Source organism: Rhinolophus hipposideros (genome assembly GCF_964194185.1).
Source record: "Rhinolophus hipposideros genome assembly, chromosome: 7".
Classification (NCBI taxonomy): domain Eukaryota; kingdom Metazoa; phylum Chordata; class Mammalia; order Chiroptera; family Rhinolophidae; genus Rhinolophus; species Rhinolophus hipposideros.
Window position 1 is genome coordinate 33511606 of NC_138053.1, and position 26384 is coordinate 33537989.

At 35.7% G+C, this 26384-nt stretch overlaps 1 protein-coding gene and 1 long non-coding RNA gene across 3 annotated transcripts in view; one reads left to right on the plus strand and one right to left on the minus strand.

Moving 5' to 3' along the window:
• FAM174A (family with sequence similarity 174 member A) overlaps positions 1 to 16379 on the minus strand; it is a gene marked incomplete at its 3' end in the record, with an annotated part of 32061 nt that extends 15682 nt beyond the window's left edge. The window contains exons 1-2 of one of the 2 annotated variants that reach the window (XM_081054476.1): positions 15693 to 16379; positions 858 to 992 (exon numbers count right to left, since the gene is read on the minus strand). In XM_081054476.1, the coding sequence (XP_080910602.1) occupies positions 858 to 992; positions 15693 to 16132 (575 nt within the window). In that variant the 5' untranslated portion in view covers positions 16133 to 16379. Of the gene's footprint in view, positions 1 to 853; positions 993 to 15692 lie in introns of those variants that run through there. The other variant, XM_081054477.1, reaches the window with a different exon arrangement.
• Positions 16380 to 16485: 106 nt separating this feature from the next.
• Positions 16486 to 26384, plus strand: part of LOC308499803 — a 103887-nt gene continuing 93988 nt past the window's right edge. The window contains exon 1 of the long non-coding RNA XR_013993639.1: positions 16486 to 16549. This is a non-coding gene — a long non-coding RNA (uncharacterized lncRNA). The remainder of the gene's footprint in view (positions 16550 to 26384) is intronic.

The following is a 26384-nucleotide window of genomic DNA, read 5'->3' on the forward strand; positions in this document are numbered from 1 at the left end:
CTTTGACAGATGATTAAAGAAGGTATGGTACATATTCGTATATACAATGGAATGTTACTCGGCCATAAGAAAAGATGAAATACTGTCATTTGTGACAACATGGCACAAATGGACCTTGAGATGATCATGCTAAACAAAATAAATCGGACAGAAAAAGTCGAGAACCATACGACTCTAGTCATATGTAGGATATAAAACTGAAAGCAACAGATAACAAGACAAACAAACAAAGAAACAAAACCTCATAGACACAGACAGCAGTTTAGTGATTACTAGGGAGTAAGGCAGGGTGATAGAAGAGGGAAAAGGGGGTCAAACATATAGTGACGAAAGGAGAATGACTCTGGGTGGTGAAAACACAGAGTGATATATAGATGATGTATTATAGAATTGTACAGTTGAAACCTATGTAATTTTACTCACCAAAAACACCCCAATAAATTGAACAAAAAATAAAGAAAAAAGAAATGGGATGTGAGGGGAAACTTTTAATTTATAGATTTCTGTAGTGTTTAAGGGGTTAACAACAAGAAAAAATATGTATATTTCTTGTGCAGTGAAAAATAAAAACACCAAACCCTTAATTTCTGCAAAAGAAAAAGAAAATAAAAAGGACAAATCTTTGCAAGATGACCTACAATAAAGATTTCTTTTTGGCATTGTATGCTACTGTTTATTTTAGCAAAGTAATATGAATATGAGCTATTGGTTGGACAGTATAAAGAACTTGATTAAACAGAACCGAAGAAAATCTGCTAGGGTTAAAAACTGTTAAATGAAATTATACTTTATTTTTTTTGAATTTACTTGTCTAGGACTTGCCTCCTAATCATGGAATTAAATTGATCAACACTTACCTTCGAGGATGATTGGCATCAAACAATGTGTTATCATCATCCTCATCATCCTGTTCTAAAGGTGTCAATTCCATGTTTTCTATGTTAGTGTCCAAAACTCCGTATCTCCTCGTCTTTCGGTTTCTTCTTCGCATCCTATTAAACAGAACATATTGATAAATAAAACATACTTGAATATAGTACAGATGATCTTTATTTTACATTTACTTGTAACCTAAAAATAAATTATCTCCTCTGTTTCAGACATAGGAGACTCTCAATATCAGAATGGTTACATTTCAGAAATGCAGCCTATGTTATCTGTGACACAGCACCTACTCCCTACATGTTTGTGTGCCATCACCATTTCTTCTGTCTGACATGCCGTCTTCTGTCTCTGTCAAGTTATGGTGTTTAGAGATACGCCTTTAAGTCTAGTTCAGGTACTGCATTTTTACTGAAGCCTTCTATTCCAGCCTTTCTCCACCCCTTTCATGCATTCTTAACACAGTGTGTGCAGGATTACATACTTTCTGCCCTACTAAGAAACACGGTATGTATATACATATTGAAATTCTAGACTGGGTAGCTTACAACCCCAGCTACACATCAGAGTCACCTGGGGCATTTTAAAAAGCTGTATACCCAGGCCATATCTCTACACAATTAAATCAGAATTTCCAGATACAGAAACTAGGCATCAATATTTTGTTAAAGTACTACAAGTGATTCCAAAGTACTGAAAACTACTATCCTAGATCCGTGGTTCTCAAAGTGTAGTTCCCAGGATCAGCAAAATCACAAATATGTAGAACTTACTAGAAATGCAAATCTTCATGCCCATCAGGACCTAGTGAATAAGAAACTTTGAAGGTGGGGCCTAAAACCCCACATTTTAACAAACACCCCGTGTGAGTTTGACACATGCAGAGGTTTGGGAACTACTGCCCTGGAAGAATGAAAATATTTTAGGATGCTAAATATTAATTATGTGCAAGTGTGTGTATGGAAGGATTCAGAACCCTACTCTCTGCTTCTTTCTAAAATAACTTGTTCTTTTCCTTCAAATTATTTATTTAATTTTGCATTTAAATGTGCTTATGCATGTGACTGAGTATGATTGTTTATTTGCCAGTCTTTCCCACTAACTTCCATGAGGGCAGCAACCGTGATTACCGTGTTCACCACTGCATTACTACTTAATGAACCAGCACAGTGTCTGGTCCACTAAGATGCCCCTTAAGTGTTTGCAGAGTATCTGAGTGATATCAGATTCTAGCTCAGTGATCCAAATCTGACCCTGTAATCAAGGCCTAAGTCATCTCCAATGCAACAACCTTGACTCCACATACAGGAAAATGTTTCACAGAAGTATCTAGAGCAGTTTAATAATAAAACAGAAGATATCTCAGCCAGTAATGACAAGTAAGTTTATTAAAGCTCTGATTTCACTTTGATGTAGTAAGATAAGTCTGAACACTGTGACTATACCACCAACTGCAAAGAGCAATAAAAGCTTCTGCAAATGACAGTGGGGACCCCTGAGACACAAAATGCGCTACACATACATACATATGAACATACACTCAATAACAATTAGAGTCTTACTGAGCATCAGGCGTTGTGCTAGCTTCTGTGTGTAAAGTACCTGGTCTCAATGATCAAAATTTTAAAACTATGACTAAGCCTGGACAAAAACCAAGATAATTTCCACAAATCACTGCCTCTAGATCTATCTATATGACCCCCCAAAGGGTGCTAGAACAGAAAGCAGAGGTTTAAGAATAATACAGTATTTAAAGCTACAAATGTAACCAAAGAAAGAGTAAATAATAACGTAAGAACTAATAGTATGAGGAAGACTGGTGGTAGTATAGGCTAGTTTTTGTTTGTTTGTTTTTCATATAGTGAGAAATTAAATATGTTTAGGTTGTTAAATTAACAAGTATGTATATATGTGTGCATGTTTGTATATATGGGTATGCATATTGTCTCTCTCTCTCTTTCTCTCTCTTTCTCCGGACCAAGGTCTAAACATTTTCATAAAAGACCAGATAGTAAACAGTTTAGATTCAGTAGATCATATATGGTTTCTGCACATATTCATCTTAATTTATTTTTTGTTTTGATTTTTAACAGCCCTTTAAAAAATTCTTGACTCACTGGCCTTAAAAAGCCAGTCAGCGGACTGGATTTGCCCTATATATCATTGTTAGCGAACATTTGACTTAAGACTTATACAAGTAATTTACAGAAAAATTAATAACGGAAATGATAAAAGTACTGACTCTGGAAATAAAAATAAAAATAAAAAACATGCAGGGGTATTACAGTTCACTATTGGTCCTTTTGAATGAATCACACGATTTAATAACATTTGCATGTATTCTTTTGATTTAAAAAAGTTCACACACAAGAGGGAAAGAAGCAACGTGGCAGTATAAGTTAAGGATATTCAGTTATAATTTCTCCTCTTGCTTTTTGTCAGTCTGCTGCTCAATTTTTGAAATCATATGGCTTTCCAAACATTCATTTTTCAGTCAACAAAGAAGAAAGTAATATCACGGAAAATTATTTTTGGAAATAAGCCAGATTCTTCCAGGTTATATGTAACCTGGTCATTGCGGGGCATAGGATGACTTGGAAAGTCTTAAAAATAGGAATAGGAACACAGAACTTAAGGATTTGTAAAACTTAGCTGCCTCTCTTCTCCACTCTCGAGGTCTTCATCATACAAATGGATACCCAATCTTTAATGAGTGGCTAAGCAAATAACACGATTTTCTCTCATCTGCGTATAGTATAAACATTTGATTGGACTTGGTGAGAATTTGGTTATTCATGCAGGTTTGTATTGTCTTTAATTGTAATTAATTGTAATTAAAGGATATATATATATAAATAAATATAAATATATATGTATATATAAATAATTATATATATTTAATATATATAATTATGCCATTTAATTATATATATGTATATAGATACAGATATATAGATATACATAGAGAGATATCTATCTATCTATCCATCCATCCATCCATCCATCCATCTATATCTGTCTTCCAAACATAAATCCAAGCTCTTCAAAGATAAGAATTTATTCATAAACAGAGATAATGCATTGTTCTGCACCAAAGAAATGGGGGATATCAGTTCAATTTAAATTAACTCAGTATTTTACTAAATATTACTAATTTATATAAGAAGTCAAATAAAATAACTGTACAGTGTTAAATAAAATATAAACCTGAAATGAACTTCCTTAAAAAATGTCTTTCCTAAATCCAAAGATCGAGGCAGTGACAGCTACGTGGCCATGACAACACTGAATGTGTTAAAACACACATGCATCCATGTGCATTGGTTTTTCTCAGGGAAGGTCAAAAACACTTGTAAACTTTTCAAATTATTGGGCTCATTCAATGAACCATCTACTTAAAATACTAGCAAACATTATGTGTAACATACAATACACATAAAAATGTATTGAAATTTTAAGTAAAAAGGCTACTTTTATCTTGTAATATGCAGTGTATATTATTTTTAAATAAGAGTAAAGGAGGCTTTAAAATTCATGCAATTTTTTCATTTTTTTTCCTTTTTCTTACAAATAAATGTTTTCATTAAGTTCAAGATACCCAAACTGTCTATGTGTGTCGATAATTACATACATATAATTATAGACACACACTTTTCTGCTAGACATAGTAAGTGCACATAGCAATCTGGAAACAAATTTTCTTTGCTCTTAGTTAATAAAATAACAGGGACTTTATTAGTGCATAGAGAGGAAAATATAGAAGCCTAAGAGGGCAAAACAAGACAGCTGTATCATTTACTGTATTGAATTGTATTCACTGACCACATGGCATACACAGGCAAAAGATCAGCTTTCTTCTAGGTATTCACACTATTGTTCAAATAGCTATCTTATACAGATGCAGATTCCTCAGTGTTCCATTACACTCAGGTTGGTAAACATTATTTCTATTTAAATAACATGCAAAAGCTACAGCAGAAAAAACTAAAGTACTAAAGTAAGCTTGATAAAATTTTATGTGAAAAGGTATGATGCCACATAAAATAACCACAACAGAATAAAACTTCATTTCATTTTATTACTCAATGAAAGGGAGAAAACTGACTAAGGTAACTTGCTATAACTTGCTGTACACCAGTCTGATTTTATTCTTTTTCTTTCTATATGTCTGTGGGGTATTATTAAGTATTGAATGACATAAGTAATATTATTCTTTAATTTCTCCTATAGCACATTCAAAACTAGACTAAGGAATGCATTGGTTTACTGTATATTTTACAGTAAACACTCCACCATGTGATGAGACATAATGATAAAAGAGAGTAAATCTTAAGAAATAAAGGTTCAACTGTTGATACAGACTTTTTTTGCCTTGACTATTTTTGGCAAAAAAGTGAATTAGTAACCAAGAGTGATTTTTTTTTTCTTTTTGCCATTGTGACATAAGGAAATAAAAATTAGTGAACCACAAGTTTAGTTGTCTATGACTTTCATCACAAAATCCAACCCAATTGGACATATAACATATAATAAAAATCATTTCTCTCATCTTCATCTCCCATTCCCAAAATATAATCCATCGCTTGTCATTTCAAGTTCTTCAAGAAACTGGTAAGAGATAAGGATATGTTACTAGTTGAATTGTTTCCCCTCCCAAATTCACATATTGAAATCTTAATATGTAACTCCTAGCTCATCAGCATGTAACCTTATTTGAAGATTGGTTCTTCACAGAGTCAGTGGAGTTAAAATGAAGTTACAATCACAAAATCCTATTGATTATACTTCCTGAGAATCACTGAAGTTCACTTACCGTGCTATCAATTGCCTTGACTATTAAAATAACTTCATACCTGTCTTCCTCTGTCTATTCTGGTCACCCACGAACTCCCCCTCCATTCTCTAAAATCTCCAACGGATTCCTACAGCTCAGCAGGAATCATAAGGTAATGACTCTGTAATATGGCCTACAAAGTTAACACAGGATGGCTCATCCTTATCTCTCTAGCCTCACCCTGCTCTTCACTCTACATTCTACTTCACTTTCAGCACTCCAGCCTCAAAGCCTTCTCATTCCCTTATAATGGCTATGCTTTCTCCGTCACTGGCCTCACACTCTTCCCCACCCACCACAATATTGTTGTGTTAATGTCTATTCATTTTTCAGCTCCAGCTCAAGTTTCACTTCCTTAGGGAAGCCTTCCCTGATCAACCCAGCTCAGTCACAAACACCTATTACTAGTTTCCATAGCACCATGTACATCTCCTTTAAAGTACTACCAAAGGTGTCTTGTATACTTATTTGTGGAACTATTTGTCTTTCCTACTAGACCATTAGTTTCATGGAAGCAGGGAATAGATCTGTTCTTGCTCACTGCTATACAGCACACAGGGATCGGCAGAAAGCAGCTCCCTAATAAGTATCTGTTAAACAAATTATTTAACAGAAATATATGGATCCACAATACATCTTGCATTTTCTATGTTGAACAAATATACCTATAATTTATATGCAAATCACCATCTCTAGAATAACAGAAGCCTGAAAAAAACATGTCTAGAAACACCACAGAAAACCTTAGGGGAGCTAGGGAATTTTTAAATTATAATATGAATAAAAGCCTTCTGACTCAGGACCAAAAAAAAACTTACTAGAATAATTAAACATATTAAATATGCATTCACTCTAGGACTCTGGAATTCTCATTTAGGATGTTTTAGGTAGTACCCAGATGATTCTTACAGTCTACCCAAGTTAGAAACACCAATATTCAACTTATATCCTGTGCTATGGAGTTTCATTTTCATCTTTTGGGTATGAAAATTTACCATATGGTAATATGTAGTTATCTTTCATTTACTCACTAAATAAGTTTGTACTTTCAAAAGCCAACTGACTTTTTGCTTTTCTCTTTTAAATTCTTAGCAGTCTACATGGAACCCTATCCAATGCTAGTGATATTTCTGTCTTACTATACAAGATAAAATGAGTTAATTCAACTCTTTTTGATTATTCTACTGTGATGTAAAGCAATGATGCTCTCAGGAACTATTGACCCCAAGTGCAGTTTTCAAACTACTGTGCTTTTGAATTCCATTGGCCTTTTTCATAATTATTCTTGGGGTCCTCTCTACAGGCCTATCAGTTACCAAGCTCTGTCACTATCTCAATCTTGATCAAGTGCAGCACTAAACAGAAGATTCCCCCAACAAGGTATTCTGCCATTGCTCATCCACAGTAAAACATCACTGCTAACACCCAAAGTTAAAAAGGTCAAATGCATGCTCATCTATGTTTAGAATATTTCAATCTTGCTTTCTCTGACAGCCTTTATTCACCCAGTTCCTTATAGGTTAGTGCACACAACCAGTTCTTGTGCTTAAATTTGGCTCCCATTTCATGGTATTGTGGTGCCTATGCCCAGGTGAAGTAAATCCTAAGTAAATGTCACAGAGCTTGGCTACAAAGTGTACTATATAAAAGTGAATACATGGCACATAGCTCCCTTGTCATCTCTCCTTTTTGTCTTTACATGGGTTTCCTAGTATTCTCTTTCAGTCCCCAAAGCTTGGGATGAGTGGCTTGGTAATTCTTCTGACCTCCATTTTTAAGAGTTCAGAACGGGTTTATTTCCCAGCCAACTTTAAAGTCTTATTTACAACTCAGAACCTCCACGATTCATCCCAGCTTGCCTTTAACTATATGACCAACCCCTCCAGCATATTTATCTCATAATCTCCTTTTTTCACCTTCCAATCTATATCTAGACTTGTTAGACCTACCCTCTTTCTGATTATATAATAGTTTCAGAGGTCAGATACCACACGGAATATGATATGGGGGAGGTTATTAGAAAATATAGTAAAACCCCCAAATATATTCCCATTCCAACTCTAGATTTTTTTTAATCACTAAAAATAGTTACTGAATGTAAATATGTCAAACATTCAGCTAAGGAGCTTACAAGCATTACCTGATATCATCCTCACAACAACCTATAAGTACCCTCATTTTTATACATAAAAAGGCAAAGTTTGGAAAAAATGAAATTTGGGACAGTAAATAGTAGAGCTAGGATTCAAATACAAGCAATTTGACACCCAAGCCTAGCTTCTTAAACATTAAGCCATTATTGTCTTCCTAATGAATCAAAGTCATTTTAACCAAGGTCACAAAAGTAGTTTACCCAAGCAGTCTCCTCATCCTCAATACAACCATCATACATTATACCAGACCAGACATATTGTTCTGGTGAACTGTATTTTCTGGTTAAACCTTCTGTGGTAAAAGTAATAACTTAGTAGCTACTTGCATTAATAAGGGCATTTATGTTCTTCTGGTTAGGCCATCTCTTAGTTTTAATCACTGCACCAGAATCTGCTTTGTTTAGCCAAAAGAAAACCCTCTTATTCCCCACAAACTGGACCATAATTTTGTTTAGAGAGCAACTGAGTCCAGCCCTAAGAAATACAAAATGATCATAATAATTGGTGTAAACCAATCATAAAAAATGTAATTTTCCTTTTCCCAGTCAGTGTCTAGGGTTGAGTAGATGAAACTGTTCAGACAAATGGAATAGAAGGGGATGCCTGAAGTGGGGTTTCCAGGAAAGATTTTTCTCCCTGATAAAAAAAGAACATAGGAAGAGAAAGCCTCTGTTCAGGGCCCCTTCTCTCTTTTCTCGTTCAGACACTATTATGTGAGGACATAATGCTAAATCTGAGGTCGCTACCCTATGGAGAAACAAGGATGGAAAAAGTCAGAATTCTTGATAATTTCACAAAATTATTGAACAAAGCCTGAGCCTGCTCATATTCATGGTAAATAACAAAATAATGTCCTTATGTTAAAGTCACTTTTAATGGAACTCTATTAGTTATAGGCGACTTAGCATCTTGGTGCCTTAGGTGCCACCCTTGGCGCCTTGGTGCCAACCTTTCACTGCCCATGTGTATTTCCTTCTGATTCTCTTCTTTTTAAGAATCGTTCAGGAAGGTTCTATTAGCAATGACTCCACCTTGAATAAATTAACCACATTTTTTTCTCGGAGGTTTTCAATCAAAAACCAAAGTGCCACTAAAGAACCTAATAACTCTCCATAGTTCCATCCTATACTTGTTTTTTCAGCTTCGATCAGTGGTCCCATCTCTATCTAGCTCATCATATCCTTTTCTTCCTTTTCTCTCCTCAGAGATTCAAGAGCCCAAATTCATGAACAGAACTGATTTTAAAGCAGACACCTCAGACACCTCAGAGTTCTAAACTTCAGTGGAAGTGCTGCCAATCAGTGTAGTGTTCTTTTTAGCCAGTTTACATATGGGGGCCCTATCACTAAAAAGATAGAAAATAGAATAACGCACAAGGCAAGCTATCAAGGGACCTGTCAATGTCCACTGTCCCAAGATCTCCCTATAAAAAAATTACTCTATACAATTTACTGTTTCAAGTCTTATGTTTAGGTCTTTGATCCATCTTGAGTTAATTTTGGTACACGGTGAGAGACAGCAGTCTAGTTTCATTCTTTTACACATGGCTTTCCAATTCTGCCAGCACCATTTATTGAAGAGGCTGTCTTTCCTCCATTGTATGTTTTTGGCTTATCTTGGATCAAAGACCTAAATATAAGAACTGAAGCAATAAACTGAATAGAAGACAACATAGGTACTAAAGTTATAGACCTTGAATTCAAAGAGCATTATATGAATTTGACTCCAAAGGCAAGGGAAATAAAAGCAAAAATAAATGAATGGGACTATACCAAACTAAAAAGCTTCTGCACAGCAAAAGAAACCATTGACAAAATAAAGAGGCAACCAACTGAATGGGAGAAGATTTTTGCAAACAAAACTTCTGCTAAGGGGCTAATATCCAAAATATACAAGGAACTCATGAAACTCAACAACAAAAATACAAACAACCCAATTGAAAAATGGGCAGAGGACCTGAAGAGACATTTCTCCAAAGAGGACATACAAATGGCCAATAGACATGAGAACATGCTCAACATCACTAATCATCAGAGAAATGCAAATAAAAACCACAATGAGATATCACCTCACCCCAGTCAGAATGGCTATCATCAACAAGACAAATAATAACAAGTGTTGGAAAGGCTGTGGAGAAAAAGAAACCCTCATACACTGTTGGTGGGAATGCAAACTGGTGCAGCCTCTATGGAAGGCAGTGTGGAGGTTCCTCAAAAAATTAAGGATAGAATTATCATATGACCCAGCAATCCCTCTCCTGGGTATCTACTCAAAAAATCTGAAAACATTTATCCGTAAAGACACATGTGATCCAATTCATTGCAGCTTTACTTACACTGGCCAAGACTTGGAAACAACCAAAGTGTCCTTCGATAGATGAATGGATAAAGAAGTTGTGCTACATATACTTAATGGAATACTATTCTGCCACAGAAAAGATAAAATAGTACCATTTGTGACAACATGGATGGATCCTGAGATTATAAAGCTAAGCAAAATAAGTCACACAAAGTCAAGAACCATATGATTTCACTGATATGTGTTATATAAAACTGAAAACAAAAAAAAGGACAAGACAAACAAATGAAGACACAAAAACTCATAGACAAAGACAATAATTTAGTGGTTACCAGAGGGTAGGGGAGAGAGGGTGGTAGATGAGGGTAATGGGGATCAAATATATGATGATGGAAAGAGAACTGATTCTGGGTGGTGAACACACGATGTGATATATAGATGATGTATTATAGAATTGTACACCTGAAATCTATGTAACTTTACTAACAATTGTCACTCTAATAAACTTTAATTAAAACAAAAATAAATTACTCTGCCTATAAGCTCTTCTGAATGGGCAATGATGGCTAATCACGTTTTCTACCATGCAAAATCCCCTACTGTTAGCTACAACTAATGTGATCCTAGGATGGGCACCTTTTCTAAACCAGAGCTGTCAGTCTCTAGATTGAATTGTGACCTATTTTGTAGCCCAGCCTACAAAGCTAAAAGAAGCCAATCAGAATATCTGCTTTGGGAGGTCCATGTGGGAGACAGCACATGCACATATATGCAAACAGGAACACAAGGCACTTTGAAGGGGTGAGAGATCAAAGGATTCATGCAGCTACTGCAAGGCACAGTAACAGGAATAATGGGTCATAGTAGATCTAAATTACAAGAAAGTAAAATGCATAAGCTTGAAGTTATGAAGTAGAAAAAGATGCACATAGTGAACAAGCCAGTTAAAAGTAAGAAAAAATAATGGACAATTAAAGAATAGATAAATTTTGTTAATTTCATATAGTAATATTGCATTTTCAAGAGTTGGGATAGTTTGCAGTGGGTATCACTGGGCATCCATTATAAAGTACGCTCTATAAGGAAGCATGGGGAAATAGCACAGACCAAACTAAGTGCAAAAGCGTTATTTAATTCCTTATTATTTTCGGTATCAGTAAGAATTTGTTTTTATTATTCTGTATAACACAAATTCATCCAATGAAAGAGTAAAAATATAATCAATAATTCACTTCAGAAACTCCCTGAGAAGTATACAAGGAATACCAAAAATAGAATTCAAACTCTGGGTTCTGCAGGATCTTGGGCATTTTCCAGTTACATGGCCTTTGGAGTTATCACCACATATGGCAGACATTACTAGTGCTTGCCAAATCGAACCACACACTCATGTACAGGTCTTCATACAATTAGACTCATTTCAAGGCTGAAGCAGTCAAAAGGCCCTGTGTACTCTTTTAAAAAATATTAAATTTATTAAGGTGACATTAGTTAATAACATTATAGAAGTTTCATGTCTCTCTTACCAACTGTGAAGGGCTTATGCCGGAATGGCGAAACCTCTGAGGTGAACAAATGATTTTACTTGTTAACACATTGACACTGATATGATAGGCTAAATATTTTAATCAGGGAAATACAAGTTATGCTAAGGTAACAAAAACATTTTCAATCTCAATGACTTAATGCAATAAATGTGTATTTCTCCATTATGAAAATTCAGCTGCAGGCTTGGACTATCCTCCAGGATAGCTGTCCTCATGTGGTAACTCAGCAACTTGGCTGGCCTTAATCTTAAGGTTTTTTCCTAGAAAATAGTCACGACCTTATTTCTTTTTTGCTTCATAGATTTTACTGTGAAAAGAACCTCTGACAGAGAGAAAGTAAATCTAAATATTAGTTGAGATCTTCATATTTCTTTGTTCTATCAGTAAGTACCAATAACCCTTAAATTTCCAAATCTTTACTACCTACTTATACAGCAACATAAAGAATTAACGAAGAACATGCATTCATTAGGCAACCGCTTATTCAGTGCCTACCATATGTTGTATATAATGTTCAGGACTGGGGATATAGTAGTGATAAGGCAATGAGCCTCTTTTCATAGAGATTACATATTAATCTTAGGAATTCTATTCTGTTCCTACTGTTCTTTGTATGTATTTTTCAGTTTCTACTGAGGGAATCTAATCGTTCTTTGGAATATTTCCAAACTCAAAGTGGATATTATTTCTAGTCACATATCCATTATAGCCGAATTAGACTAAAACAAAACAATTTGGAAGTTTAATGGAGTTCAAGTATTTTAGAAGTAAAATACTCTCAGTGTCATATCATCAGTTAAGGAAATGATTATTGGCCCATTCCTCCCCCTTGGCACAAATAACTAATGCTGTTGTGCTGTCCCACATACTTTGGAAGTGGGGGGCCAAAATGGGCATTCACCAAAATGAATGATTTTCATCCCACAATCTGGAAGCAAAAAGTATATGAGTTCTATCATTGTTAGGATCGATGCCCAACAACAGACGATTGGATAAAGAAATTATGTTACGTATGTACAATGGAGTATTACTCTGCCATAAAAAGAATGAAATTTTACCATTTGCAACCATATGGATGGACCTAAAGGGTAATATGCTAAGTGAAACAAGCTTTGTTTCAGACTGAGAAAACAAATACCATGTGATCTCACTTACATGTGGAATCTAAAGAACAAAATAAATGGAGAACAAAAATACCAATTATAAGATGGCAATGACTATGTCCTATCAATAATCACCTTAAATGTAAATGAATTAAATGCTCCAATCAAAAGACATAAATAAACAAACACAACAGAAAGAGGCTCATGAATAGAGAGAATAACTGATGGTTGCTAGAAGAGAGGGATGGCTTAGAAGATGGGTGAGAAAGGTGAAGGGATTAGGGAGTACAAATTGGTAGTTAGAAAATAGTCATGGGGATGAGAAATACAGTATGGGAAATATAGTCAATAACACTTAAAAAAACTATGGTTTTAAAAATTATTCATGACTACAAATAGCTTATATTTATGTGGATTATATATACATATTAATATAATACTTAGTATGTTAATTAAACGAAAAATCTATCATTCGGTTTAAAATAATAAATCCATTGCATGTTAACATAACTTTTTCATAAAAAAAATATATTGTCAAAAAGAAAACAAACAAAAAGGTGACAGAAGGGCACTGACTTAGATTTTTTTTTCAAATCCCTTTACTGTCTGGCTTAAACAGAACTAAATAGAAAATAGAAAGAGATAGAAAATAGAAAATAGGTAAATATTTATATTTGCTTCTGCATTTAATCATTTGCAATGTTTGGTTGAAGGATATGAAGAAAATCTAGCTTCACATAGATATGAACTTGGAAAAGTGAGGAGCATTTCAATCTTTTCAGATGCTAGTATTTATTCTTTTTTGCTACTACACCAAAACTCAACAAGAGGTAGTTTCTTAAAAATTAGCTGTGATGTAGAATTTGAAATGGTATCAATGAACTTCTTATACCCTATAAACTTACAAGATAATGTATTATTTGAAAATTGCTTTGATTTTGCAGATTCCTTGAAGAGGTCTCAAAGACCCCACCTTCCCACCTCCCAAGGTTCGCTGGACCAAATGTCTGCTACAAGTGGCTTTACACTGTTGTTATTGTTGTTGTTTTTTAATAGCTATTTAAGACAAGGGATGTTGGTTTCCTATTCATGGAATAATAAATAGATTTATTTAAAATGTAACTTTTAGTTTAAATAAATATATTTAAAGAAATGTATGAAATAATATAGGGTAGGTAGTTAAGGAAAAAAAATGTGACAGTTTGGAAAACAATAAACCAGTGCATTCCTGAAAACCTAGCCTCTGTTTTATTAAGGAAGAAACTATTGAGACAGTGCTCCCTCAGCTCTTTTCTTGGCTGACTGCTCCTAATATTGACGTTTTGGCTCTCTAATCCAGCTCTTCAGAAGGTGGTCCACAGCTAACCCACTAAAAGAGGCTTTATTATAGATTTTCCAAATCAGTCTTATTACATGGCTGGAATATTTTAATATGATTGATGTCATAAGCCAATTTTACTTCAGTGATAAAGGAATGCATCAAATGGAGGTTACTGATAAAAAAATATCTCTAATTGGATTATATAATTCCTTTTCTACTTGATAAGGCATTAGGGTATTAGAAAAATAAGTGGCAATTGTCTATTTTTACTCATAGTATGTCCAACATCATGACCTAGTTTACTTAATAAAAATGTTGATCATAGGTCAGGACATAGATAGACATTTTGTTAATTGGAAAATATTCAAACAAAGCAAACAGTGGATTGTACAATCATAGATTATTATTAGGCTCCATGGAATATCAGAGACATCATTTTACCCTCTGGGTCAATTTCCTCACAGGTAAAGTGAAAGGTGTCATTTAAGTGATCATATCTGTTCGAAATCTAAAATTTAAATAACTCAGCAATGTAGCATTCTGTAGTTGGACTAGTCTTTAAAAACTATGTATTTTGTAAATTTAAACTTTTGAATGACTTAGAATTGTTATTTATAGGTGAATTCATTTTAGAAAGTTTGCACGTGTGTGTGAAATATCAAATTTATCTATATATGAATTCAAATATTTGTAAATTTAAAGTCAATATAGTGACAGTTTTATTAGGATACTAAATATTTGCTATAATATTAAAATTGGATCATATTTATAACATTTTCCTTTGCTTAATAGTTATCAGTTTTCCATTTTATCATGCAACTGGTAACACTCTGCATTGAAATAACTGTGCCATGTAAAATGAATGCTAAATATTTCTGATTAATGGGGAATACGACACACATTGAAAGTGACAATACAAAATTGTCACTTTTCCAGGTAAAAAATGGTGGAATGCTGGAAACTTCATATGGTACAATCGAATTGCTTACGGGGCAGATTAAAAAGCCAATACTAAAAAATCTCTGGTAAGGAAGAACTTTTTTTCTTTCATATTTTATAAAATAACCATAATAAGGTCCTTCTGCACTACTATTAACCCACTTAAATAAATAGATTTCCTATCAAGTGGCGGTATCGTACAAGGAACTCTAGGGCTTACAAACGCTACCTAATAGGAACCCTGCCCTGAAGAAGTTTGCATTCTAATAGGCAAATTGACAAAAGTGCACAGTACAGAATAGAAAGCGAAGTATTACAACACATTGTGGTCCAATACAAGATTACTTCCTTTCAGGGAAAGTATGCCTTTTTAGGCAAGATAAAGGGATTTGGAGGCGGATACTATGCATAATTGATAAATGGAAGGGAGCAACTACTCGGTGGTTTCAATTCTCCCAGAAGTACCACTGTCTTTTGACAGTCATCTTCACAATCTCACTCAAACAGGCACCCCTGATACTGGGGGAGGAAGGTGGGCAACGCGAGGTTCCAGAAATGTGCCTTGCTGGAAGGTCAGCGGGCCCCGGGGGGAGGCTGATGGAGGCTGAGCCTCACCTGACAGTCCTGACGACGAAGTACACCAGCACCGCGCCGCTCACCACCATCAACACGGTCAGGGCCCGCTGGGTCATGGGCTTCTCGCCGGGATCGGGGCTCACAGCGAGAACGCCACCCACGGAACCTTCTTCCCCCGCCTTCCCGGCTGGGTCCTCCGCCTCCAGCCCCGCACCGGGGCTGCTGCCATTGCCACCCTCCGCGCCCCGCGGCCTCGCGGCTTCGGCCTGAGCGCGGCCGGGGGACCGGGCGGCGGTGGGGCCAGGCGGAAGTGGGGGCAGGGTCCGCGGGCCACGCTCCAAAGGTCCGGAGTCCCGAGCGGCTTCGGCCGCTTGCAACAGTACCGCCATGGGCCCTCTTAACCCTGGCAGGAGGAGCAGCAGCAGGAGGGCCGACGCCAGAAAGCGGCTGAGGCAGCAGCTGCAATGCAGGGCCTTCATCGTCCCCGGTCCGGCCTCTCACCACGCCGGAGCCGCCGGGCCCGCCGCCCTGGCTCCAGGAGGAACCATGGGCGCAATGGAGAACGAAGAAGAGGTGACCAAATCCCGGGCTGAGACCCGGCCGCGGCAGGTGACAGCAGCGACAGCTGCTGCAACGACAGCAGCTGCCGGGAAAACCGGAAGTTCGTACATTTCAGCCGCCACTGCTGCTATGGACGCTTGCGGTTGCTACCATGCGGCGGCCGGCGCGCTCAGTGACGTGCGGCGCGGAGTTCCTAGTGCGCACGCGCTCGGCCAGTCGGAGCGGAGTCGGGCTCCGCGGGTGGGTCCTGATTAGGAAAGTAAACAAAAACGGGTAGTGTAAAATGTCCATAAACTCTTTGCATAAGGAAACCTCGAGAGAGCGGGAGCTCGCAGGTGAGTTCCTCGGTGTAGAACTGCAGAAACACGAGTAAGACGGGCTGGACGCTTCTCTCAGCTCAGGTACAAATGTTAGACAAATGTCTCCCCGTCCCCAGGTCCCTGAGCTTCCTTTCCTGAGAGTATTTACTATAGAACATTTGTAATTGTAAATTCATCCATTGCCCTTTTGAGATATATACTAAATCCTTTGAACAGCTCTTGCCAGTTTTACAACCCAGGACTGTATTAAGGACCGGGAGACATTCTTTGGAAATGTAATCAAGGCAGAAAAAAGCAGCCCTGTCTTTCCAGTCTTTGCGGAGAGGTAGGAGCCCAACTTAGGCGGGCACCTTGTTCCAACTTGTAGAACTACCTCCTGTCACAAAGCTAAGAGAAAAAGTTAACTTTTCTTTTGGATAAGGCCAGTTAGTAAACACAGGTGGCCTGCGATGTTCCCTCCGTCACCTCTGACAGTCGCTTCCATCTCTTTGTGTTTGGGTAGTTGAGCTCAGAGTTCTGGCTTTTGTGGTCTGTTATGATAACCTTGAATAATGCCTTCTTTACCTTCTTTGACATCTTACGTGGAACTTCGGTCTTAGCAGATACTAACAAACAGTAACAACAGCAACAACCACAACCACAAATGAAAAACCTGACCAGAAGCCAAAGTTAGTATTTGTTCTGTTTAAAAAACTTATTCACTGAAAAAATTTGTTTTGAGTGTCTACTTGCTTAGCACTGTGTGAAATTATGAATATGGGCTAGTAGACAAATCAGAGGTGATCTTTGCTGTCATAGTCCTTAGGCTCAGATGGAGATAAACAATAGGGCTCATTCTGAATTCTGAAGTATGTTGTCAATGACAAGTACAGGATCTACAGTAAAACAAAAAAAAATTGTAAAGGACTAGTGTAGGGAGGGTGGACAGGATAGTGTCTTTAGGGGTAATAGAGTAATGCAGTTACTCTGGTAGAATTGTACAGCCTAGGCATCTTAATTAATGCTGGGTCCCAGTGTGAGGAAGACCATTGGTGACATGCCCTAACTTCAGCTTCCAGCCTGGCATTTATCAGTAATAAGATGGTTCTTTGGATATCCTGTCTCCCTTATTCACAACCTTATTCAGAGCCATACGTGGAAGACGGTTGGTATTTAATGCCACTCACTTCCGCCCTTTAAGAAAGTCCAATATTCAACACATAAAAAAAAAAAAAGTGCCATCTTTCCTTCCTTACAATATCACATTTTACTGTTGTGTGTCTCATCTTGATTACTAGCATTATTCTTCACCAGGGTGATTAGGCATAAAATCTTGGCATCATCCTTTATCCTTGGCTTCCCATCTGCAGCAATCCTTGCCAGTAACTGGAACATGCAAAGTGCTAAGTAATTCTGAAATAGCAGAGTCAAATTAATGATTGCAAATGATGAGAGCATATCATGTTCTAGCGTTTCTCCAAATGTGACTCTCTGCCACCTGAATCAGTATCAGAAGTGGGATTTGTTAAAAATGCAGGTTCTAGGCCATTATTCCAGAAATTCTGAGCGCAATTTTTGGGAGTGGGGATATGGACTATGTATGCATTTTTCTTAAGCTCTTGGGGTAATTTTCATTTACACTAATGTTTAAGAATTTCTTTCCTTTCCCTTATCACCTTCATCCAAATGTCAAATTTTCTTCACTTCCCTAACATCTTTTTCATTAATCAACTATTTTTTGTTCCCTGCTTCTGACAAGGAATTGTTTTTCTATTTCTAGGGCTATACACTAGTCTTCTTTGCTCCCAGCCTTTTCTACCTTTGATTACAGCCAGGGTAAACTTTCAAGCTCAGATCTCTCTTAAAATAACAAATGACAAATAGATTTCCTTCCAAAAGACTCTCAGTCGTCAACAACAGTGATCTTAAGCAGGCACAGCACCTGCAAATTAATGTGTTCTTTGCAGAATACCATATTATCTGTAAAGCATTATGAAACAATATTTTCAGTTCCATCACAGGAAGTGGGAGCAAGTTTCCTGGGAGAAAATATTTTGCCTCTGTAATATAAAATGAAAATTTTGAGCATGCATGTCTATTTAAAAGACAAGTTGTCAAACAAAGTATAGTTGATTTTTCTGAATTTGTTCAATTAATAATACTACTACTTGTGCATTTGCTAGTTTTCAGTTAGCCTACTTAAAAGTTGTGCCAATCACTAGAGATTTAAAAACATAGGGGAGAAAAATTCTTAGAATGTGGAATTTATATTAATTTACTTAAATTAATCTGCATACTGGGAAAAGACCCTGATAAATTCTAATTTATCAGGGAACCCCCTCAGATGACAGACACCAGTCTTTCTTGGACATATAGTTAAAAACTACTGGCCTCCTGAGTAAAATCCAAACCCCACAGTGGTATTGAATAATAATTTTGAAAATTGATTAAGCATCGTGTACCAGATATCATGTTATCAAATGTTAAATTATTATCTTTGTTTAATCCTCATTAAAAAAAACACATTATCATTCCTATTTTACGTCAAGGAAACTGAGACATGGGGTAATAAATTTGGCAAAAATCCATATGAGTGAAAAACAACAGAGCGGGGCAGTGAATCTAGGCAGTCTAGCAGCATTTTCTTCTCCTAATTAAGAGTTTTCATGATTTATGTCTAGCTTATTGTCTCAATCAGCTATTGCTAGAATAATGTTGTGTAAACAATAACCAAAAAGATCCCAGTGTCATAAGTATTTATTTCTCACATGTTTTAGGTCAAGCTGAGATTGATTTAAGCTGACCTTGTGTAGGCTTGGTTCCAGGCCACAGGTTTAGTTCAGTTTTACTCCAGGCACCTCGTTCTTCTGGGATCATGTCTAGGTCACGTTTATGTTAAATCTAAGGTCAGAACTTCCTGAGGCAGAGTGAGTGAGTGGAAGGGGAATGGTGAATAAGCATAAAGAGAAATGAGCCATGTGTGTCTTTTTTTGTTGTTTTTTTAAACAATGAAAACAATTGGTTACCCAAAGCCCCATCTTTTGCTATTGACATGCAGCTCATTGGAGAGAGGTATGGCATGGTCATTTCTAGCTTAGGAATCTGGAAATTTTAATATTTAGATGGACATATTCTATCTCTAGCCAAATTGTGTTTATGTTAGCAAGTAAAAAGAAAAAAAAGTTATATTGATAGGCATTTCATTTTCAGTTCAATCTAAATAATAGAGACCAAGGCTCAATAAGTATGCTGTGTTGTCTAAATCCCCTTCCTTGTCCAGTAATGAGGAGGGAAGGCAGGAGGTTGGCTCAATTGTAGTGGTCACATTTGACAGAAGGAATCTCCTACACATTGAATGGCATCACATCAGGGGACTATCTATACTCTAAAGTCCAAAAGGAAACAGAGTTAAATAATCCAGAAAAGAGAGTATGAACTGATCACCAAACCAGACAGCCAAAAGAATGTATGCTAAAAGCTAGAATGTGAAGGCAGACTTGGAACGTCATAGAGACAACTTAGAAGGGAGCAGTGCTGTTGGGGTAGGCACCGCATAGTCAAGTAGGAGCACGAATAAATACTAGCATTAAATATCTAAAAGGAAATGACTATACAAATGGGCTATAGTTCCTGAGAGAAAAGAAACAAGGTGCGTCCCAGTTTTTCTGGTTCTCTGCCTCGGGGAAATTTCCTGGCTGCAGTGCAGTGACCTGCAGTTCAATCAGAATATGAAAGTCTCTCTATCAGAAAGGCAGAGATCAGAGTTCTAGGCTTTTGAAGTGATGGGAATATATGAAGCAGGGCATTAAAAAGAAGGAATCTGTGGAGGTCATAAAATTCATGTGGGGAGGGGGGTTTCCCACAAGTTTTTGCCTGAGCGCTGGACAGTACAACCACAGGCATGGCCACCCAAGGCATAGTGGCTGCTGCAGAGGGGAGAGCAGGACCGAGGTAGCACACAATTAGCAGAGCTGGGGACTTTAGAATTATGGCACAGACACACTGGTTAGGGTTCCTTAACACTTCCTGAAAACAGGGGAATCAGGATGAATCACTGCTTTATGATAAAGGGCACACCCAAAGAGAGACCCACTCTAGACACACTTTAACAAAGCTTAAAACCCCTTAACAAGATTGATTGTTACAGGAGACAGACTTTGGAGATTGAATCTTGCCAATTTAGAGGGGCTTGGGAAACAGATACAGAGAAATTCTACAGTCTGGAGAACAGAAATATAAAAAGATTCAAGGAAAATGACCAGAAACGTACAAGACAGTATTATACAAGTCAATATATGTGGATTGGAGCTCCAAAAGAAAAATCAGTATAATGAGGCAATGAAATATTTTTGAAAAATGATAGCTGACAAATTTTGACTTACAGTTCCAGGAAGATCAGAAAGCAATAAGCAAGATAAATACAAAGAAAACCTTATTTGAGCATGTTAGAATCACAGGAGAGTCACAAATATCAGAGTCTAAAACAGAAACTCTTGAAAACAGCCTTAGAAAAAAAGATGCATTACATACAGAAAAACAATACAAATGAAGACATAATTCTCATCAGAAACAATGGAGACATACTTCTCATCAGAAACAATGGAGACGAGAGACAACACAGTACCATTTTTAAGGTGCTTAAAATAAAGCTATCATTCTTGAAATCTGTATTCTATAAAGTTATATTTTTAAAAATATGGCAAAATATGATATTTTCAGCAAATGAAAGCTGAGGAAACTCATTCAAGCAGACTGCACTACAAGAAATACTAAAGGATATATTTTCAGGCTGAATGGAGGTGATACAAGATGGAAATTACAATTTACGGGAAGGAGAAATTAGCAAGTAGAAATGGAAAATCAGTGTGTAAATACAAAAACCTTTTTTTTCAACTTCTACTTTTATTAAAAGGAATTTAATGCCTTCTAAAATAAGAAGGACACTCTTATGTGTGTGCCAATAAAAATATGGCAACAGAGCATAAAGGTAAAGGACAAGGGAGTTGTGGTAAATGGAAATATAATCTTTCCCATTTGCAAAATATAATATGTGAAATGTGAAGTTTGAAATGTCAGTGGGAAGTGAGAAGTTGGATATTTATAAATGCAATTATGCTGTTGTAAGGCTATTACATTTGTGAAATGTGAGGTGGGAAATGTCAGGTGTGAAGTGGGATTTATGCAGTAGGAAGCTCAAAAAATTAGGAGTGAAGATTGAAGTGACACAATATTGATGCTAAATAGACCTAGTTAAAATAATAATGAGGAATAAGGAGCATTGTTAGACTTACAATGCCCAGTAAAAATAATGAAAAGAAGCATATCTAAGAAAAGATAAATAACTATAAATAAAAATCATCCTTGTCAGGTATTTCTTACAGTGGGTCATGAAAATGGAATTTTTCTAGTAATAAAAGTGATATATTTATATTATCAAAGTTTGGAAATTTACATTGTGAAGAAGCAATAATTCTACCACCCTGAGAATTTCCTTTTAATATTCCAATATTATATATGTATCTGTGGGCATACACATAAATAATTTTGCTTATATATTTAGAACAGTGGAGTATATATGATTTATTTTTTTAGTATTTATATTATAACTTATTTTATCTGTCTTAATCTCTTTATGAACATGAATTTTAATGATTTATCATGTATTTACTAAATTGGAAAATTACCCTTTAACTAGAACATTATTCCTATGGTATTATTTTATGTAAATATTTTCCTCATCTCTTCCAGTGAATTATTTCTTAAGGGAATGTATGGTAGTGCCTTTATTTAGGGTATTATGTATAGAAGTCTCCTTGCATTGAAGATTAAAAAAAAAAAAATGCTCGTGTCAGTTGGTGGAAAAGCAGAAGTGGATAGAGCTGAGGCAAGTATTAAACAACACTCACTGGCTGCAGCTGAGTCCAGCCCAGCAAAAAATAACTGTGGGAAGTAAGCCCAAGACAGGCGAGAACCCAGGAGGGCAGTGTTTGAAAGCAGAGCCAGGTATGGAGTAGAGTGATATCACCTTTTATTCTGACTCACTTCCATCAACACTTGAGAGAAGGTTAGGCCTCATAGAAGAGGATTATATTAATGAACACTTCATCCTTTGCCGTAGTTTAGTGTTCATAAGATGAAGGATAGTGTATTGGCAATAAACCTAAAAGAAGTCAGTATCAGGTTTGAAGGGAAAATGGAAAGAGATCAATATTTTTCAGACAAGGCAGTTGTAACTGGCTTTATATGAGCACTGCCCAGTTTTCCTTAGCATGAGTGTCACCAGGTGGGTATAAAATAGCACTTACTGGGCAATGGGCATTTACTGAGGCACTGAAGAGTTATTGGGATCAAAGGGCCATGGGGTTTATCATCTGTAACAGATATGTCGGCAGCTGATGTCTATAGGGCCACTTCAGTGCAGTGTGGGTTTGGTGGTTGATATTAGAAAGAGGCATGGGAGGGAGTGAAGTTTTAAATTCAAATTATAAAGCTGAGAAACAAGAAAGACACCTCAGAAAAGAAAACCAAATTCAGCAAGGAAATTGAATATGTAAGTTTTTGTGAATAAATCTTGCCTTTTTTTTTTTTAATTGAGCTGAGGCCAAAGTTGGGATTTGTTGGAGATACCATACTTGTGTTTTAATTCCAAAAAGAGCAAATTATATCTGGATAGTAATCATTACAGTTAAAAATGGTTCATTAAATTGAATGGATATACTTGATATCATGCAAGAGAGAGAAATGCTTACTAAAGAGAAATTGCCTCCATATTATGAAAATCTGCTTTATTTTTCAAATAGATATTAAATTCACACAGTTCAAACTTCAAAATGTGCTAAAGGATATTTACTGGAAAACTCTCTGCCGTACCTATTCACCAACATACAGTTCCTTTCTCAAAGATTAATAATGTTTTCAGTTTCTTGTGCATCTTCCAGAGATATTCATATACATATACAAGTAACATAAAACTTTCATTTATTTATGCTTTTTCTTTTTTTGTTATTTTAAAAATACTTTAGAGATCATTTCACATTATGTCATGATATTTGCCATACTGTTTTATTCAGGGCTGATTTATGATTTTTGCTAGCCCTGGGCACTTTTGCATTCTTTGGCCTCTTTCTCCATTAAAAAACAAAAAGTTATAATTTATGACTATGTTTGTATAAAGATGAATAAATGCAGGCTAGAATCATTGTTATTTATTATTATATTTGTTTCCTCTAACTTTAAAATAAATTAAAATTAACGCATTTTCATGGGTCCATAAAAATATTCTAGGACTTAGGCACTATGCTTAGTTTGACTAATTGAAACAGATTTCAGCTCTGGTTTTATTACTACAAAGTTTTCCATAATATTTTAATCAACTCCCCAATGATGGATGTTAAGGCTGTTTACAAACTTCTTGATGTTTTCTAATGGTAAGTGAAATTTGCAAAGCATAAGTTAAACAAAAACATCCAACCAAACATAATTAATGTTTGCATACTCATTTAGAATAGTACCTCTTTCTAAACTAAAATTGTTTTATTTTTCTGCAATTTTAAATCTGGTCATAAACAAAATAGCTACCAAGTGTTACCTGGGCAGGTAAAGTAGCCCTTGTTAATCTCTCTATCATGATTTTTTTTTTTTCTTTCTGTACATATACCTTTTTCTTCCTCTGTTTTCCTTCTCCTTTTGCTCAGGTAAATATTACTATTCTCTGTACACTTCTTCCTTCTTTCCTATTTGTTCTTTAAGCTTGTTCTAAAGGCTTATATATACACTTTGGTAGAATTCAAAGATGAAGGAATGGCCAGAATTTATGCCAATATTTTTACTATTTGAAAAGTAGCTGCATAGAATTTCCTTAGGCTCAATACATAGATAAATAACCTAACACAAAAATGAATCCACATGATGTGAAATGGCTTATAAACCAAATTATTAAGTTGTCTTATATCCTAGATTCTCATAAAGCTCATCAAATGTATTATGTCTTTATCCTGTTCTTTAGGCCTAACTCTTGACAAAATTATCTCTTAGGTAGATATGGTGGCTATCTTAGCCAATTCTCACAGCAGACTTAGCTCAGTATGTTTTCTCTCAGTGACACATTTTCCCAACTACTTTTATGTTTGTAGACCAGGGATGAAAACTAAATGAGGCCAAGATGGGTATGTAAATGAATATATAATTAAGTGTGGAATGATAGTCCTAACTAAAAGTAGAAGTTGTACTTTTAGTCAGTTTTCATCATATAAGAATAAAACATGTAAGTTGATTTTTTTCAAAATAAACCAAAAATGCATATATTTATGTTAAGTCACTTTCAATTAGCAAATAAAAAATAAATATTTAAAAATAACAAACACCATGCAATCAGCACTGCAGACCAAATCAAACATACCTATAAGCTGTAGAACTCATTGATAGGCAATACAAAACTTCTGTGTAAGGTCTATAAAGGCAGGAATTTGTAATTGCGTTGGTATTTAACAGGAATACCTGCACATGGTTGGTGTTCAATAAATATTGATTAGTTTACAGAATGAAGAAAGTAAAATTTCTAAGTTTGAATAATATTCATAATGTTTCTTTTATTCATGTATCACAACTCTGAAAAATAAAAAAAGATGGAAAGACATTCTGCAAATTAGGTTAATGAACTTCTATTATTTGAAAGAAAACATTAACACTACATAGAGTTCCATATGTTTATAGAATCTTAGAACTATAATGGACCATAGAAATAAATGTAATCCCCTCAATTTTGTAGAAGAGAAAAGGAATGTCTAGAGAGATTGTAAAATTTTTTCTAGTGGACAAAAAGCTACTGAAAAGCTTTAAATCTGAGTTTTAAAATTGGGCCTTGTTTCCTTACACAGTATATTCTAAGCTGTCAGTAGTACTATACCTCAGCAAATAATTGGATAGTAAGGATTTACTCCCTCACATCCATAAGGGGTTTAGATTTTCTTTTTAATTGAAACTTCTTTCAATGAGAAGAAAACTATAAAAATTAAATGAACTTTATATTTTAAAAGGAGATCATGTAACTATTCAATATATTCAACCAAGTTTGATTTTATGAATATGATACTATTTGAGATCATTTAAACCATAATGAAATTTGTAACTGGGATATGAAAACCACTTTTGGCAAGGTTAATTAGGGGCATTGAAAGATACTTCCTGTTTTATCAAGTAAACCCATTTTTAAGTTGAAAATTATGTAGCATATGCAAAAGGTTCATCTCAAAGGATGAGAAAGTATATCAAAGAATGGCAAGGATTATAGGACAAATACATAAATTTGCATTTAAAAAAAATTAGAATTTGTCTTTGAAAGTTCAGCATCAAATATATTTGCTATATAAAATTTCTTCTGAAATTCTAATGAGATTCAGACTCCTGAGCTCATTATCATCCACAACAATCAGCACTGACAGGCCAAGAAGGGGAATCTAGGTAGGTTTTCAAAGAAGTAGTTTCCTCCCACAAACACTATTGCAAGCTCCTAATTTTGATTTTGTAGAAAGGGTACAGTAAAATAAAATTATTATGCCAACTAACCTGTAACCTCAGGAATGTTCAAGAATGTGTACAAATCTGCTGGGTGAGCCCTAAAGGTGAGATAGAGAGGAAATTATCATATACCTAAAATTTTAAATGGAGCCAGGTGATCCATTCACACACTTTGGCACATCAGAGAAATACATGCAAGCCACAAGTTCATGATAAAGTTCAGATATTTACCCAGCGTCACTCTCCTGCTTATGGAATCTGCCTCTTGCTCAATCACTCACTTCCTGGCATGTTTCTTGGTTTTGTTTTACTTATATTATTGAAGACACTTACCCTACAGTTGGCCTGCATCTTG